Source organism: Hyla sarda, chromosome 1 (genome assembly GCF_029499605.1).
Source record: "Hyla sarda isolate aHylSar1 chromosome 1, aHylSar1.hap1, whole genome shotgun sequence".
Classification (NCBI taxonomy): domain Eukaryota; kingdom Metazoa; phylum Chordata; class Amphibia; order Anura; family Hylidae; genus Hyla; species Hyla sarda.
Window position 1 is genome coordinate 467,831,845 of NC_079189.1, and position 19,348 is coordinate 467,851,192.

The following is a 19,348-nucleotide window of genomic DNA, read 5'->3' on the forward strand; positions in this document are numbered from 1 at the left end:
ATTTATATTCAGAGGGTACAGTATGTGGCAGATTTATAGTAAGAGGGTACGATGTGTGGTAGTATTATATTCAGAGGGTACGGTGTGACAGTATTATATTTAGAGGGTACAGCATATGGCAGATTTATATTCAGAGGGTACAGTATGTGGCAGATTTATATTCAGAGGGTACGGTGTGTGGAAGGTTTATATTCAAAAAATGCAGTGTATAGTAGTATTATATTTAGAGGATACAGTGTCTGGCAAGTTTATAATAATAATTGTTTTCATATAGAGGATGAGAGTGCACTGACATAGTGAGGAGCCATCTGGGCGTCACATTCTGCAGAGAGAAGATTTAACTGGAACAAGTCCTGGCGGTATGTACATCTGAATTAGATAAGGAAAGACTATAGAGAAGACATCACCTATAGTTACTGATAATATTGTGTATTCTCCTCACTATGTCCCATCTGTGCTGTAGTCACTTGTAAGTTCTACAGTTATGGTGAGTGAAACTACAACTCCCAGCATAACCTTACCACTGCTTAACCCCTTAAGGAGGCAGGACGTAAATGTACGTCCTGGTGCGGTGGTACTTAACGCACCAGGACGTACATTTACGTCCTGTGCATAACCGCGGGCATCGGAGCGATGCCCGTGTCATGCGCGGCTGATCCCAGCTGCTGACCCCAGCCAGGGACCCGCCAGCATGACCGACGCCCGCGATCTCGCGGGCGTCCGCCATTAACCCCTCAGGTGCCGGGATCAATACAGATCCCGGCATCTGCGGCAGTGCGCGATTTAAATGAACGATCGGATCGCCCGCAGCGCTGCTGCGGGGATCCGATCATTCAGAATGCCGCACAGAGGTCCCCTCACCTTCCTGCTTCCGGCTCCCGTCGTCTTCTGCTCTGTGATCGAGCAGACCAGAACAGAAGATAGCCGATAACACTGATCTGTTCTATGTCCTATACATAGAACAGATCAGTATTAGCAATCATGGTATTGCTATGAATAGTCCCCTATGGGGACTATTCAAGTGTAAAAAAAAAATGTTAAAAAATGTAAAAGTAAAAAAAAGTGAAAAATCCCCTCCCCCAATAAAAAAGTAAAACGTCCGTTTTTTCCTATTTTCCCCCAAAAAGCGTAAAAAATAAATTTGATAGACATATTTGGTATCGCCGCGTGCGTAAATGTCCGAACTATTAAAATAAAATGTTAATGATCCCGTACGGTGAACGTAAAAAAAAAAAAAAGTCCAAAATTGCTACTTTTTTTAATACATTTTATAAAAAAAATTATAAAAAATGTATTAAAAGTTTTTTATATGCAAATGTGGTATAAAAAAAAAGTACAGATCATGGCACAAAAAATGAGCCCTCATACCGCCGCTTATACGGAAAAATAAAAAAGTTATAGGTCATCAAAATAAAGGGATTATAAACGTACTAATTTGGTTAAAAAGTTTGTGATTTTTTTTAAGCACAACAATAATATAAAAGTATGTAATAATGGGTATCATTTTAATCGTATTGACCCTCAGAATAAAGAACACATCATTTTTACCGTAAATTATACGGCGTGAAAATGAAACCTTCCAAAATTTGCAAAATTGCGTTTTTCTTTTTAATTTCCCCACAAAAATAGTGTTTTTTGGTTGCGCCATACATTTTATGATATAATGAGTTATGTCATTACAAAGGACAACTGGTCGCGCAAAAAACAAGCCCTCATACTAGTCTGTGGATGAAAATATAAAAGAGTTATGATTTTTAGAAGGCGAGGAGGAAAAAATGAAAACGTAAAAATTAAATTGTCCTTAAAGGAGTAGTCCAGTGGTGACTCAGTGGTTTGCAACTTATCCCCTATCTTAAGGATAGGGGATAAGTTGCAGATCGCGGGGGGTCCGACCCCTTGGGCCCCCCACGATCTCCTGTACGGAGCCCCGACAGCCCACGGGAAGGGGGCGTGTCGACCTCCGCACGAAGTGGCGGCCGACACGCCCCCTCAATACAACTCTATGGCAGAGCCGAAGCGCTACCTTTGGCAATCTCCGGCTCTGCCATTGAGATGTATTGAGGGGGCGTGTCGGCCGCCGCCTCGTGCGGGGGTTGACACCCGCTATCTCGGAAGAGAGAGGGGGCCCCGTACAGAGAGATCGCAGGGGGCCCCAGCGGTCGGACCCCCCGCGATCTCAAACTTATCCCCTATCCTTAGGATAGGGGATAAGTTTTTCACCACTGGACTACCCCTTTAAGGCCAAAATGGGCTGAGTCCTTAAAGGGTTAAAGGGGTACTCTGATGGAAAATATGTTTTTTTAATCAACTGGTGCCAGAAAGTTAAACAGATTTGTAACTACTTCTTTTTAAAAATCTTAATCCTTCCAGGATTTATCAGCTGCTGTATGCTCCACAGGAAGTTCTTTTCTTTTTTAATTTCCTTTTTGTCTGACCACAGTGCTCTCTGCTGACACCTCTGTCCATGTCAGGAACTGTTCAGAGCAGGAGCAAGTCCCCATAGCAAACTTCTCCTGCTCTGGACAATTCCTGACATGGACAGAGGTGTCAGCAGAGCACTGTGGTCAGAAATTTGAAAAAAATCAAAAAGAAAAGAACTTCCTGTGGTGCATACAGCAGCTGATAAGTACTGGAAGGATTAAGATTTTTGTTTAAATAGAAGTCATTTAAAAATGTGTTTAACTTTCTGGCACCAGTTGATTTAAAAGAAAATGTTTTCAGATGGAGTACCCCTTTAAGTCATTCTGGGAGCTGTGGTTTTAAATAGTGAAAACTTCTTTAGCGCTTTCCCATTCTGTGGCAATTGGTATATTTCATTATTATACTGGAATTTTATAGTATAATAGTATATTATTCTATTTATGGACTGCAAAATGTCTTGACAAATATTTTGTGCCATTTGGATAACACCCAATAACTATACATTCAAGAGCAAAATATTAGTTTGAGTCATGTGGTTTATAGGCAATAGCTCCAGCGTCCTGCATTCTATAGAAGGAACAATGGGTAGGGGTCCCACAGACTGAACCACATTTTTTACAAGGAATTACATATTTTAGCTATATGTCATCACATTTTGCAAGGAAAAATGAAACTGAAAACTGAAAAAAAGAGGAAGAATGTTAACAATAGAATAAGTAAAACAAAATATTCTTTAAAGGGATATTCCGGTGCTAGACATATTATCCCCTATCCAAAAGATAGGAGATAAGATGTCTCACCGCTTTAGGGGGGGGGGGGGGGTCGGACGACTGGGACTGCTATCCCATTTTGGGGGGGGTTTGCCTTAGGTCATCTTTAAGAAGATGGTGCAGTAGACATGACGTCCAGAAGAATGTGCAGTAAACATGTCCTCCAGAGGATGGCGCAGTAGGCATGTCTTCCAGAAGATGGCGCAGTAGCCATTTCCTCCAGAAGATGACGCGGTAGTCCTGTCCTTCAGAAGATGGGGCAGTAGGCATGTTCTCCACAAGATAAGGCAGTAGGCATGTCATCCAGAAGATGGGGCAATAGGCATGTCATACAGAAGATGGGGCAATAGGCATGTCCTTCAGAAGATGGGGCAATAGGCATGTCATCCAGAAGATGGGGAAATAGGCATGTCTTTCAGAAGATGGGGCAGTAGGCATGTCCTTCAGAAGATGGGGCAGTAGGCATGTCCTTCAGAAGATGGGGCAGTAGGCATGTTCTCCTGAAGATGGTACAGTAGGCTTGTGAACCAGAACATGGCGCAGTAGACATCTCCTCCAGAAAATGGCGCAGTAGGCATATCCTCCAGAAGATGGTACAATAGACATGTCATCCAGCAGATGGCGCAGTAGGCATGTCATCCAGCAGATGGCACAGTGGGCATCTCCTCCAGAAGATGGCGCAGTAGGCATGTCCTTTAGAAGATGGCACAGTAGGCACGGCCTCCAGAAAATGGCACAGTAGGCACGGCCTCCAGAAGAGTAATCATGTTCACCGGAACATGGCGCAGTAGGCATCTCCTCCAGAGAATGAGGCAGTAGGAATGTCCTCCAGAATATGGCACAGTAGGCATCTCCTCCAGGGAATGAGGCAGTAGGAATGTCCTCCAGAATATGGCACAGTAGGCATCTCCTCCAGGGAATGAGGCAGTAGGAATGTCCACCAAAACATGACGCAGTAGGCATCTCCTCCAAAAAATGGTGCAGTAAGCATGTCCTCCAGAAGATGGTGCAGTAGGCATGTTCTGCAGAATTTAGCACAATAGGCATGTCCTCTAGATGATGGTGAAGTAGCCATGTCCTCCAGAAGATGGCACAGTAGTCATCTCCTCCAAAAGATGGCACAGTAGGCATGTCCTCCAGAAGATGGCACAGCAGGCATGTCCACCAAAACATGGTGCAGTAGACATCTACTCCAATAAATGGTGCAGTAGGCATGCCCTCCAGAAGATGGTGCAGTAGGCATGTGCACTAGATGATGGTGCAGTAGGCCAGTTGGCATCTCCTCCAGAAGATGGTGCAGTATGCATGTTCTGCAGAACTTGGCACAGTAGGTATGTCCTCTAGATGATGGTGCAGTAGCCATGTACTCTGGAAGATGGCACAATAGGGATGTCCTCCAGAAGATGGCTCAGTAGGCATGTGCACTAGAAGATGGTGCAGTAGGCCAGTAGGCATCTCCTCCAGAAGATGGTGCAGTATGCATGTTCTGCAGAACTTGGCACAGTAGGTATGTCCTCTAGATGATGGTGCAGTAGCCATGTACTCTGGAAGATGGCACAATAGGGATGTCCTCCAGAAGATGGCTCAGTAGGCATGTGGACTAGATGATGGTGCAGTAGGCCAGTTGGCATCTCCTCCAGAATATGGTGCAGTATGCATGTTCTGCAGAACTTGGCACAGTAGGTATGTCCTCTAGATGATGGTGCAGTAGCCATGTACTCTGGAAGATGGCACAATAGGGATGTCCTCCAGAAGATGGCTCAGTAGGCATGTGCACTAGAAGATGGTGCAGTAGGCCAGTAGGCATCTCCTCCAGAAGATGGTGCAGTAGGCATGTTCTGCAAAACATGGCACAGTAGGTATCTCCTCCAGATAATGGCGCAGTAGGCATGTCCTCCAGAAGATGGCACAGTAGGGATGTCCTCCAGAAGATGGCTCAGTAGGCATGCCCTAAGGCAGCAAAATAGCCAGAATTGATTGGTTGGGGGCTCCTGAAGCTGGTGAAGTGTATAACCTTGTACTTTTCCCTGCTCCTCTAATGAGCAGTGGGGATCTCAGCACTGGATCTCCGACTGATCAAAAATTCTGATATTGAAGGTTTTTCCAAATGACACATTAACACATATAGACACCTGTGCATGACAAACACCAAGGGGGAGATTTATCAAAACCATCCAGAGGAAAAGTTGCTGAGTTGCCCATAGCAACCAATCAGATCGCTTCTTTCATTTTTCAGAGGCCTTTTCAAAAATAAAAGAAGCAGTCTGATTGGTTGCTATGGGCAACTCAGCAACTTTTCGTCTGGACATGTTATGATAAACCTCCATCCTTCCAGCCAAAAGAGAACACTGGAGTTCAGCCTGCTCTCCAGTTCTTGCAAAACTACAACTCCCAAGATGCAACAGGTTTTGCAACAACATGAAACAAACATAGAAACTACTGCCTAGAGCAGAGATATTTTGGACTATTTCTTCCTGGATGGTCATATAGCCAAAATGCTGCCAAAGCATCATGGGAAATATAGTACAAAACATGTGCAGCGCCGAAGATTGCCTACGCCTGGAATAGAACATTCCAAACAGGGTGCTCTGTTGCAAAACTACAACTCCCAGCATGCCCGGACAGCCGAAGGCTGTCCGGGCATGCTGCGAGTTGTAGTTTCGCAACAGCTGGAGATACCCTGTTTGGGAAACACTGGGATACAGAAACAAAACTAAACTTCACGACTCCTCCCACCCATGTGACCGCCCACCTGACCGTGACGTCATCCCTGGTGTCTCCAGTTTATTGGAGCCCTGGAGTGTTGAGGAGCGGAGCAGCCGTTGGTGACAGCCGGGTGTTGTGCTCTTCTATTATCGGGTAAGACAATGGAGCTTTCCCCTGAAGGCTGTGGTATATATGTGTAGACTGTACAGCACTACAAGTCCCAGCACGGAGTTGGGGGGGGGGATAAAGGGCGCCTGCTCCGTGTTTCCTCTGTGTCATGGTGATTCATGGCTTCTCTCTGCACTGTGCCCGGCTTTACAACCATCCCATTATCTAAAGCGCTCCTAAACCTGTGGCTCCTCAGCATGATGAGAGTCGTAGTCGGAGAGCCACATGTTTGCTCCATTAGTAGTCATATCCCTTTAACACATATAAAAGTACACAGGGGCAGAGGTGGTAGACGCTTGTGGCTTGCAGATTACCTGGCATTAGGGATATACCCATACAGAGCACTTCAGACCATTAATAAAAAACACAAAGTCCTCTCCCTTTCCCTGCCCACCTGTGCTGAGGTCTCTTCATTGGCCGATCATCTCATCGCTCCACAGGTCCTGCACCACAAACAGAGCAAAGGATAGTACAGTGAAATCTCCCATTAGGGGACGTCTCCCCATAGCGGACAGTTTTTAAGTCCCATAAGGGTATGTTCGCACTACGGAATTCCCGTGGAATTTAACATTAGTGTGAATGGGTCTCTGCGAGACCTGTTCACACTGTGGCGTTTCAGCGGCGGACAATTCCACCGCTTAAATTGTTCCGCGCAAAGAAAGAACATGTTAATTCTTTGCGCGGAAGTCCGCGAGTACTGCATAGCCGTCAATGGTGACAGCGCAGTGCCAAGCGGTCCTACCGCCGCCGTCGGCTGCCAGACTGAATCTCCGCTCGCGGAATTCTGCAAGCGGAGATTCCGTTCACACTCTGTAGTGTGAACATGCCCTAAGGCTAGGTTCAGACTACGGAATCTCCGGGCAGAAAATTTCCGCCCGGAGATTCCGAGTTCCGCCTGTGCCGACTGAATTAGTCGGCGCTAGGACAGCGCGGACACTGCAGTCTCCTATAGACTGCTATGTGTTCCGCTAGGATTTCCGCCTGAAGAAAGAGCAACCCCTTTCTTCAGGCGGAAATTTTCTAGCAGATTTTTCATCCGGATTTTCCGCTTCACAAATTCCGAAGTGTGAATTTGTAAACGGAAAACCATTCACTACACTATGCATTATAGTAAGCAGAATTTCTGCCGGAAATTTCAAAGCGGAAATTCCGGCGGAAATTACGTAGTCTGAACCTAGCCTTAGACTTAATGTATTTGCACCCTCCAAATAGGGGACATTCCAAATAGCGGTCGCAAACACGCACCTAATAGGGCACAATAGAAGACAAAACACCTCCAATAGGGGACAACCAGGCTTATGTGCCGGCCCTACTTTGTACACAGAGCCACCGTCAGGGAGTACAGCCATACCCCAGTAAGGGGCCCAGGGCCCCGCTGCCACCCCTGTGCCCTCTTATTCCCCCTTTTATCCCTTTGGGGGATGCAATGATACACGGGAGGGGGGTGGGTGTAAGGGGAGGTTTAAAGGAGTACTCCGGTGCACACTTTTTTCATTTTATCTCGTCCGGGCTGCAAAATAAAAGAAAACACACTTTCTCTTACCTGCCAACGAGCCCCCGGAGCTCCGGTACACTCCGGTACAGGTGTTCGGTCCCCGGGCTGTATTCTTCTTACTTCCTGTTAGCCCGGCACGTCACACGGAGCTTCAGCCTATCACCGGCCACAGTGATGTCCCGCCTCGGCCGGTGATAGGCTGAAGCTCCGTGTGACGTGCCGGGCTAACAGGAAGTAAGAAGAATACAGCCCGTGGACCGAACACCTGTACCGGAGTGTACCGGAGCTCCGAGGGCTCGTTGGCAGGTAAGAGAAAGTGTGTTTTCTTTTATTTTGCAGCCCGGACGGGATAAAATGAAAAAAGTGTGCACCGGAGTACTCCTTTAACAACACCGGGAGATTCTACTGTAATATTACTTTTTATAGTGTTTTATTGGTAATTACACTCTGGAGTGAGTACAGCACAGTATTCCGTCATTTAGGAAGAATTTTGAGCCTATTACCCAATAAGGGACATCTCTCAATAGTGGACACTAGGGCTGGGCGGTATACGGGTTCATACCGAATACCGAAATTTTTGTTTTGCACGATATGAATTTTTCCCATACCGCAATACCAGTTCGGCCCCTCCCCCTCGGGAATGACTGAATTATCAACTCAGCGCTGCGCTGTCCCCACATCGTGGAACTAATCACATGTCACCAGCGAACGCTGTTCTGCCCCCCCCCCCCCCCCAACTAATTATCAGCCCATCGCTGCGCTGTCCCCATCGGTGAACTAATCACATATCACCCGCAAGCTTTGCCCTCCTCGTCCTCCTGTTTGTTGCGGGCCGTCGGCGCTGGAACTCTATACTGTACGCTGTATCCCTATGCACGGGCTGCAAAAGATAAACAAAATAAACTTTAACTCACTTCACCCATTGGAGAGCCGTCAGCCTATCACCGGCCGCAGCGATGTTACGCCTCGGCCGGTGATAGGTTGAACGCACTTCTTACATGAAAGTGCGCTCAACCTATCACCGGCCGAGGCGGAACATCGCCGCGGCCCTTGAAAGGTTGACGGCTCTCTGACGTTCCCATCCCCAGGAAGCAGGTGAGGCCGGTATCGGACCAACAGGAGGTGAGTTAAAGTTTATTTTGTTTATCTTTTGCAGTTGTACGCTTCAAGACACATAATTATTCACTACACCGGGCATAGGGATACAGCGTACAGAATTCCAGCGCCGGCGGCCCGCAACAAACAGGATAATGAGGAGGGCAGCACTTGCGGGTGACATGTGATTAGTTCCCCGATGGGGACAGCGCAGCACTGGGCTGATAAATAATTGTGTGGGGAGGGGGGTGCCAAGCAGAACAGCGCTCGCGTGTCACATGATTTGGGGGGGGGGTGAAATAACGTTATATACCGCGGAACCGCCATAAGTTACAAAAATACCCTGATGCACATTTCTGGTCATACCGCCCAGCTCTAGTGTACACTTTTTTTATTCCCCGTGAGTGTCGGCTATTGGGAGATTCTACTGTAGTAGTGAGTAGGATTTTTATTGTTGTTTTTTTCTTTTTTTATACAGGGGACTTTTGGGGGAAAATGACTTGATGAGGGCATCTACCTACCTATCTACTAGGGCATTCCCTTCCTTCTCTACATAATAGAGGGATTCCCTACCTATTAAAGGGGTATTCCAGGAAAAAACTTTATATATAATCAACTGGTTCCAGAAAGTTAAACAGATTTGTAAATTACTTCTATTAAAAAATCTTAATCCTTTCAGTACTTATGAGCTTCTGAAGTTAAGGTTGTTCTTTTCTGTCTAAGTGCTCTCTGATGACACGTGTCTCGGGAACCACCCAGTTTAGAAGAGGTTTGCTATGGGGATTTGCTTCTAAACTGGGCAGTTCCCGAGACACGTGTCATCAGAGAGGACTTAGACAGAAAAGAACAACCTTAACGTCAGAAGCTCATAAATACTGAAAGGATTAAGATTTTTTAATAGAAGTAATTTACAAATCTGTTTAACTTTTTGGAGCCAGTTGATATATAAATATGTTTTTTTTCCTGGATAACCCCTTTAACCTACTGGAGGCTTCTACCTAATATAGGGATTTCCTAATTACTAGGGGCTTCTACCAAATCGGGGGGGAGAGATTCCCTATGTACTCGGGGCTTCTACCTAATAATAAATTGGGATTCCCTACCTACCTTGAGTACTTCCACCTAATTGTGGTGATTCTATTCCTAACGTTGCAAAAACAAAAAGTTAATAAAGATCATTTAACCCCTTCCCTAACAAAAGTTTGAATCACCCCCTTTTCCCATAAACCCCCCCCCCCCCCAAAAAAAAAAAACTGTATATAAAAATAAACATCTGTGGTATCGTTGCATGCGGAAATGTCGGAATTATAAAAATATATTGTTAATTAAACCGCACGGTCAATGGCGTATGCGCAAAAAAATCCCAAAATAGTGTATTTTTGGTCACTTTTTATATAATAAAAAAATAAATTAAAAGCGATCAAAAAGTCCGATCATACAAAAAACGCTAAAAACTTCAGATCACGGTGCAAAAAATTTGCCCTAATACCGCCCTGTTCGCGGAAAAATAAAATTATAGGGGTCAGAAGATGACAATTTTAAACGTATAGATTTTCGTGTATGTAGTTATGATTTTTTCCAGAAGTACGACAAAATCAAACCTATATAAGTAGGGTATCATTTTAACCGTATGGACCTACAGAATGATAAGGTGTTATTTTTACTGAAAAACTTACTGCGTATAAATGGAAGCCCCCAAAAGTAACAGAATGGTGTCTTTTCTTCAATTTTGTCGCACAATGATTATTTTTTTTCCTATTTCGCTGACTGTCATTACAAAGTAGAATTGGTGGTGCAAAAAATAAGCCATCATATGGACTTTTAGGTGCAAAATTTAAAGGTTTATGATTTTTAAAAGGTAAGGAGGAATAAATGAAAGTGGAAAAACGCTTAGTCCTTTAAAAAAAATAAAATTAAAATAAAATGGTATTGGGCGTCCCTACCTGGCATCTTTGTCTGTTCAGGATCAGTTGTATAGGACACAAGCAGCAGGAATGATCTGTCCAGTATATGAGAGGGGTAAAAATAGGCATTTCTTGAGACGTAGAAGGGCTGTTTTGGGGCCATTTTACGTCTCACAAACTCTAGGCGTGCATAGCTTTAGGGTAAAGGCACAGATGGTAGATTAGTGTGAACTCATTCTGATGGTGCCAATTCTAGAACTGCTCCTGCCATCTCATCCTGACGCTGCCCAGGTGACATCATGGTTACAGGTCTGACCTGTTCTAGTTTTACCTTACATAGCAGATCTATGGAACAATTGCCAAAGTAAAAGGTGTGTAAGATATGCAGGGGCCGCATCTAAGTTTCCACAAGCATTTCTAATGTTGAGTGTAGTAGATATGTGTATGGATAAGAGGATCTGGTTTGAATTTTTAGGGGCAGCATGACCTAGTGACAGAGATTATGATCACAACAATGTATCCGATCATTCTGTGAAGCAGTTTTGCTGATTTCCTCCCCTGGTTTTCTCAATTATGTTTATGCTCTCAGTAGTCCTCAATACTCATGAGGACCTGCTCCCTCTGCCCACCAGTCACTCATTGGCATCTGTCTGCTGAAACTGTGCATAGGCAGAAAGTGATCAATCAGTAGCTGTGGGCAGAGAGAATCGCACCCATCCTTAGTAGAATGGCCTAGCACAGTGTTTCCCAACCAGGGTGCCTCCAGATGTTGCAAAACTACAACTCCCAGCCCCTTCCAGAATCTGGGAGTTGTAGTTTTGCATCACCTGGAGGAACCCTGGTTGGGAAACACTGTGCTAGCAGAACCATGTAAATGCTCGTTCACACTACAGAATCTCCTTCTGGAGGGATTCTGCTTACAGCAGCCCCTTCCAGAATCTGCTGCAGACAGTAAGGGCCGTCCCGTTCACTACAGCGCAGTGCTGGGACATCTCCGGGAGTTTCCGCCAGCGGAATCCGAATGTAAACTGAGTGGCAGAATCCCATTAATAATTAACGGGGTACTATACTGGAAAACTTATATATATATATATATATATATATATATATATATATATATATATATATATATATATATATATATATATTTTTTTTTTTTTTTTAAATCAACTAGTGCCAAAAAGTTAAACAGATTTGTAAATTACTTCTATTTAAAGGGGTACTCCCACCCTAGACATCTTATCCCCTATCCAAAAGATAGAGGATAAGATGTCTGATCGCTGGGGTCCCGCCGCTGGGGGACCTGTTTTTTCACCGGAACCGCTGGAGGGTCTGAGTCGCGACTCCGGGAACGGAAGTCCATGACGTCAGGACTCCGCCCCCGTGTGACGTCACGCCCGTCCCCTCAATGCAAGTCTATGGGAGGGGGCGTGATGTCACACAGGGGCGGAGTCCTGACGTCATGGACTTCCGTTCCCGGAGTCGCAGCTCAGACCCTCCAGCGGTTCCGGTGAAAAAACAAGTGGGTGCCGCATGCAATAATGTGGGGGTCCCCAGCGGCGGGACCCCCGCGATCAGACATCTTATCCCCTATCCTTTATCTAGGGGATAAGATGTCTAGGGTGGGAGTACCCCTTTAAAAATCTTAATCCTTCCAGTACTTATCAGCTGCTGCATGCTCCAGAGGATGTTCATTTCTCTTTGAATTTCCTTTCTGTCTGACCATAGTGCTCTCTGCTGACACCTGTCCATGTCAAGAACTGTCCTGACATGGACAGAGGTGTCAGCAGAGAGCACTGTGGTCAGACAGAATGGAAATTCAAAAATAAAAGAACTTCCTGTGAAGCATACAGCAGCTAAGTAGTACTGGAAGAATTAAGATTTTTAAATAGAAGTAATTTACAAATATGTTTAACTTTCCGGCACCAGTTGATTTAAAAAAAATAAAAATTTCAGTGGAGTACACCTTTAATTAACCCCTTAAGGACTCAGCCCATTTTGGCAATGTGCGGTATTAACCCTTTAGAAGCGGCGGTCAAAGCTGACCGCCTCTTCTAAAGTGAAAGTATCCCGGCTAGTCAGTCGGGCTGTTCGGGACCGCTGCGGTGAAATCGCGGCATCCCAAACAGCTTACAGGACACCGGGAGGGCCCTTACCTGCCTCCTTGGTGTCCGATCGATGAATGACTGCTCCGTGCCTGAGATCCAGGCAGGAGAAGTCAAGCGCCGATAACACTGATCACAGGCTTGTTAATACATGCCAGTGATCAGCATGAGAGATCAGTGTGTGCAGTGTTATAGGTCCCTATGGGACCTATAACACTGCAAAAAAAATGTAAAAAAAGTGTTAATAAAGGTCACTTAACCCCTTCCCTAATAAAAGTTTGAATCACCCCCCTTTTCCCATAAAAAAAATAAACACATGTGGTATCGCCGCGTGCGTAAATGTTTTGACTATAAAAATATATCATTAATTAAACTGCACGGTCAATGGCGTACGCGCCAAAAAATTCCAAAGTCAAAAAAGCGTATTTTGGTCACTTTTTATAGCATTAAAAAAGGAATAAAAAGTGATCAAAAAGTCAGATCAAAACAAAAATCGTACCGATAACTCACAGATCACGGCGCAAAAAATGAGCCCTCATACCGCCCTGTACGTGGAAAAATAAAAAAGTTATAGGGGTCAGAAGATGACAATTTTAAACGTATACATTTTCCTGCATGTAGTTATGATTTTTTCCGGAAGTACGACAATATCCAACCTATATAAATAGGGTATCATTTTAACCGTATGGACCTACAGAATAATAAGATGTAATTTTTTGCAATATGCACTGCGTAGAAACGGAAGCCCCCAAAAGTTACAAAATGGTGTTTTTTTTCCTTCAATTTAGTCGCACAATGATTTTTTTTTTTTCCGCTTCGCCGTGAATTTTTGGGTAAAATGACTGATGTCACTGCAAAGTAGAATTGATGACGCCAAAAATAAGCCATAATATGGATTTTTAGGTGGAAAATTGAAAGGGTTATGATTTTTAAAAGGTAAGGAGGAAAAAACGAAAGTGCAAAAACTGAAAAACCCTGAGTCCTTAAGGGGTTAAGAAAATCCTGAAACTTCTTCAGTCTGTTGGGGAGATTGTGGCAATAAAGAGACTTTTCTCCATATTGTATGGTCATATCCACACACAACCCTCTTTTGGGACATTTTAGAAATCAATATTTCCTGGTCCACAAACTAATACTCTTATTCCTTAACATTCAGAAAAAATCCCTTATCTTGCAGGCTTCTCTTTTGCATTATGACTTCTATAACTTGATTGCCAATCTTACGTAAGGCAAATATATATGTGTATATATATATATATATATATATATATATATATATATATATATATATATATATATATATATATATTTACAAACAAGAGGATTGCTTTTTATGTTATATAATTTTTTTAATGTAAAACGAATCCATTTGAAAAAGGTCTCTTATTCCTTATTTTAATCTAGATGGTCTCAATGGGCTCATTTACCTTATTGTACCACATAATTGTCTTTGAACATATACTATACTTTTATTATTCTAGCATACTGTAATAATGTATTTGTCTTAGATATTGTGCATTTTCTATATTTGTGTGAATAACTTACCTTGGACTCGTTATTCCTCAATGTACTATACATTACTTTGTGACTGTCTATGAGATAACTTGTGTGTCATTTTGTCTGTTTGTTTTATGTTTATTGCATTAACGTTTATGTTAAGACTCCTAATAAAAACTATAGAGCCAGACAGTACACTCTGTATCAGGAGCCGGAGTATCGTGATGTCACAACCCACCCCCTCAATGCAAGTTTATGGGAGGGGGCATGACGCCCCCTCCCATAGACTTGCGTTGAGGGGGCGGGGCGTGACATGACACTGTGGCAGAGTCGTGACGTCACAACACTCCGGCCCCGTGGTCGTCACGCTGCACACTCGTAGCCTCCAGCGCTGCAGAGAGCTCGCAAAGGTGGGTGCTGAATGACAGATTGCAGGGGTCCCCAGCGGCGGGACCCCCGTGATCTGGGGATAAGATGTATTGGGGCTGAAGTATCCCTTTAACAAGAAATGAAAGTGATAGTAACTGAGGTGTTTTCTTTAGAATCGCTGACATGGCTTCCAGTGCCGAGCAGGAGACACTGCTGTGTGGAAACTGGTGAGTAATATAGCATAATAGCTGTTTATTTGTTATGGGCGGAGGACACAGGGATAGGTTCTGATGCCATGTAATAACTCATAAATAAATGCCTTGCCAAAGCTATCTAGAAGTGCTGAGACTTATATTTTATTTATTTTTTAACACTTTTGTTTTATATGGGGATTTTCATAATCACAGTAGAGACATCACTTATTTTTACTGCAGTAGGTTTGCTGCTTTGCCACAATTACAGAAATTCCTGTATGGTGAACAGTAACTATGAGCAACATGGCAAGTGGGGTGTCGACTGCAGTAGCCAGTCTACAGCCACCCTGTGTGGAGCTGCTCAGCATCCAGGTATGTCAGGAAGAGGTTAAAGACAACCCTTCTGATATATCTGTGTTAGGAAAGGCTTATTTCCCCTATGTGAAACAACTCTGGAACATATTTCTTCATAACTCTGCTTTATGTTGTTCCTCTTAATGCTCATGGATATTTTTGAATAAATTAACAACTGGATGTCACCAGTCTTTTTCTCCCTTACTTAGTCTGCATTAGAAAGTGTAGAGACCCCCCCCCCCTTTAAACAAAAACAGCGATTAAAGGGGTACTCCGTTCCCTTGCTTTCGGAGCTCCTCTCCCCAGCGTCCGGAAGTTATTGTTCCAAACGATGTGTGTGCGGGCTTCCGTGTTCAGGGCCGCCCCTCGTGACGTCACGCCCGCCCCCTCAACGAAAGTCTATGGGAAGGGGGGGGCGTGAAGTCACGAGGGGAGGCCCTGAACAAGGAAGCCTGCACACACATCGTTTGGAACAATAACTTCCAGACGCTGGGGAGCGGAGCACCGAAAGCAAGGGAACGGAGTACTCCTTTAAAGAATCCTATGTACCCCATGATGACACCGTTAAAAAAGACAAATTGTCCCACAAAAAACGAGCCCTCATATACACTCAGTGACCTTCTGACATGCAGACATAAAACACTTGTAACAGCTAATGTGTGCCAAGTGCTGCCTGCATAGGGCCTGGCCCAGGTTCGGTCACTGCTCCTTGGTGAAACTGTCTAGACTAGAAAGAATTTTTGTGTTTTATTTAGGGAAATACTGAAAGTGATCTTTAAGATAATAGTTAAAGGGTACCTTTCATCAAAAAAACTTTTGATATATTATAGATTAATGTATGCAGAATAACTTTCCAATAGCATGTTATAAAAAAATATGCTTCTTTCTATTTAGTTTTCCACTTTGAAAAAATGACCACTAGGGGTCTCCCTACCAGTCCTTTTTTTTTTTTTTTTTTTTTTATAGATTTCAGACTCGTGCAGGAGTCCGAAATCTCAGACTGCATCCGGGACACAGACAAGCGCAACATTGCTCCCTGGCAGTGAGCAGTGGTGAGTTTGTGTGTGTTCCGGATACAGTCTGAGATTTAGGACTCCAGCATGAGTCTGAAATCTATAAAAAAGGACTGGTAGGGAGACCCCTAGTGGTCACTTTTACAAATTGGAAAATTAAATAGAAAGAAGCATATTTTTTAATAACATGCTATTGGAAAGTGATTCTGCATACATGAATCTATAATATATCAAAAGTTTTTTTGATGAAAGGTACCCTTTAAAGGGAACCAGATGGGTATGAGTAACTTGAAATCTTATGGGAATTTAAGGATTATTTCCAATTCAACTAATATAGGTAAACTTGTAGAGCATGTAAAGTTAAATATTTTTTTCAAATAAATTTTATTCAAGAAATTTGCCTCCTCCTCCGGATATTTTTGCTCTTTTCCTCGCCTTGTTGACAGCTCATTCCCTAGGTTACAGACTACCACTCCAATCTAGAAGCAGAGGAAAGGACCAAGAATATCTAGTGTAGGAAGCAAATTTGCTCCACAACAGTATTTACAAAAATATGACGTGCCCTACAAGTTTAACCCCTTCCCGACCTATGACATACCTGTTTGTCATGGGTGGCAAGGTGTTCCCGACCCATGACATACAGGTACGTCATGAACATTTTTGCCGCTACTCGCGCATCCCGCAGCGCCCGGAAAGATGGTGGCTATCACTGATAGCCAGCCATCTTACCATGCGACCACGGGGGGTTTCATCCCCCACCCTTAGCGATCGCTGCTATCAGCTGGTCAAATCTGACTAGTTGATAGCAGCGTTTCGCTATCAGAATACTTAGCAGCGCGGTGTGTGAGTCCCGATCACGGGGATCGGGACACACACCGCTCTGCTAAGTGTCCCTGACCTTTCCCCTGGCGTCACTTACCTGTCCGAGCGGTGTCCCGAGCGGTCCCGGCGCGAGCGGCGTCCTCCAGGCGGTCCCGGCGGCGCTGCGTCCCGGAGGTGAGTTTCCGGCAGCAGTGCGGCATCTTCTTTGGCAGCAGTGAGATCGCCGTAAAGCGATCTCACTGCTGCCTCTGGGAGTTTCAAAACTGCAACTCCCAGCATGCCCAGACAGCCTTTGGCTTTCTGGGCATGCTGGGAGTTGTAGTTTTGCAACATCTGGAGGTCCTCAGTTTGGAGACCACTGTATAATGGTCTCCAATCTGTGCTCTTCCAGATGTTGCAAAACTACAAATCTCAGCATGCTCAGTCTGTCCAGGCATGCTGGGAGTTGTAGTTCTCTAACATCTGGAAGAGCACAGATTGGAGACCATTATACAGTGGTCTCCAAACTGTGGACCTCCAGATGTTGCAAAACTACAACTCCCAGCATGCCCAGACTGCCCAAGCATGCTGGAAGTTGTAGTTCGGCAACATCTGATCCTTCAGTCTGGGCATGCTGGGAGTTGTAGTTTTGCAACAACTGGAGGCACACTAGTTGGGAAACATTGTCCGTTTCCTACCTCAGTGCCTCCAGCTGTTGCAATTGTTGCAAAACTATAACTCCCAGCATGCACTGACAGACCATGCATGCTGGGAGTTGTAGTTTTGCAACAGCTGGAGGCACACTGGTTTGGAAACACTAAGTTTGGTTGCAAAACACTTGAAAGTTTATTACTTAACTTAGTGTTTCCAAACCAGTGTTCCAGCTGTTGCAAAACTACAACTCCCAGCATGCACGGACAGCCAAAGGGCATGCTCGGAGTTTGCAACAGCTGGATGTTTGCCCCCTCCCCCCCAATGTGAATGTACAGGGTACACTCACATGGGCGGAGGTTTACAGTGAGTGCTGCAAGTTTGCGATGGCGCAAATTTTGCGCTGCAGCTCAAACTTCCAGCGGCAAACTTGCTGTGAACCTCTGCCCATGTGACTGTACCCTAAAAACACTACACTAACCTAAAATAAAAAGTAAAAAACACTACATATACACATACCCCTACACAGCCCCCCCTCCCCAAAAAATGAAAAACGTCTGGTACGCTACTGTTTCCAAAACGGAGCCTCCAGCTGTTGCAAAATAACAACCAGTGTTGCCGGACAGCCATTGACTGTCCAGGCATGCTGGGAGTTTTGCAACAGCTGGAGGCACCCTGTTAGGGGTATTCTATGCCAGTGAGTCCCAATGTCCATCCCTATGCAAATCCCTAATTCAGGCCTCAAATGCGCCTGGCGCTCTCTCACTTTGGAGCCCTGTCGTATTTCAGGGCAACAGTTTTGGTGCACATATGGGGTATCGCCGTACTCGGGAGAAATTGCCTTACAAATTTTGTGGGGCTTTTTCTTCTTTAACCCCTTATGAAAAGGTGAAGTTGGGGTCTACACCAGCATGTTAGTGTAAAAAAATTAATTTTTTTACACTGACATGCTGGTGTTGCCCTATACTCTTCATTTTCACAAGAGGTAAAAGGGAAAAAAGACCCTCTAAATTTGTAATGCAATTTCTCCCGAGTACGGAAATACCCCATATGTGGGCGCAAAGTGCTCTGGGGGCGCACAACAAGGCCCAGAAGGGAGAGTGCGCCATGTTCATTTGAGGCGATTTGCACAGGGGTGGCTGATTGTTACAGCAGTTCTGACAAACGCAAAACAATAAATATCCATATGTGACCCCATTTTGGAAACTACACCCCTCACGGAATGTAATAAGGGGTGCAGTGAGCATTTACACCCCACTGGTGTATGACAGATTTTTGGAACAGTGGTCTGTGAAAATGAAAAATAAAATTTTTGATTTGCACAGTCCACTGTTTCAAATATCTGTCAAACGCCAGTGGGGTGTAAATGCTCACTGCACCCCTTATTAAATTCCATGAGGGGTATAGTTTCCAAAATGGGGTCACATGTGGGGGGGGGGGGGTCCACTGTTCTGGCACCATAGGGGTTTCCTAAATGGGACATGCCCCCCAAAACCCTTTCAGAAAAACTCACTGTCCAAAATCCCATTGTCGCTCCTTCCCTTCTGAGCCCTCTACTGCGCCCGCCGAACACTTTACATACGCATATGAGGTATTTCCTTACTTGAGAGAAATTGGGTTACAAATTTTAGGGTGATTTCTCTCCTTTTACCCCTTGTAAAAATTCAAAAATTGGGTCTACAAGAAAATGCGAGTGTAAAAAATGAAGAGTTAGAATTTTCTCCTTCACTTTGCTGCTATTCCTGTGAAACACCTAAAGGGTTAAAACACTTACTGAATGTCATTTTGAATACTTTGGGGGGTGC

At 44.4% G+C, this 19,348-nt stretch overlaps 1 protein-coding gene across 4 annotated transcripts in view; it reads left to right on the top strand.

The window, feature by feature from the left end:
* Positions 1-306: 306 nt before the first annotated feature.
* Positions 307-19,348, top strand: part of TRAFD1 (TRAF-type zinc finger domain containing 1) — a 44,994-nt gene continuing 25,952 nt past the window's right edge. For 3 of the 4 annotated variants that reach the window (XM_056536609.1, XM_056536597.1, XM_056536616.1), the window contains exons 1-2: positions 5,848-6,050; positions 14,704-14,757. In XM_056536609.1, coding sequence (XP_056392584.1) covers positions 14,714-14,757 — 44 coding nt within the window. In that variant the 5' untranslated portion in view covers positions 5,848-6,050; positions 14,704-14,713. Of the gene's footprint in view, positions 360-5,847; positions 6,051-14,703; positions 14,758-19,348 lie in introns of those variants that run through there. The other variant, XM_056536604.1, reaches the window with a different exon arrangement.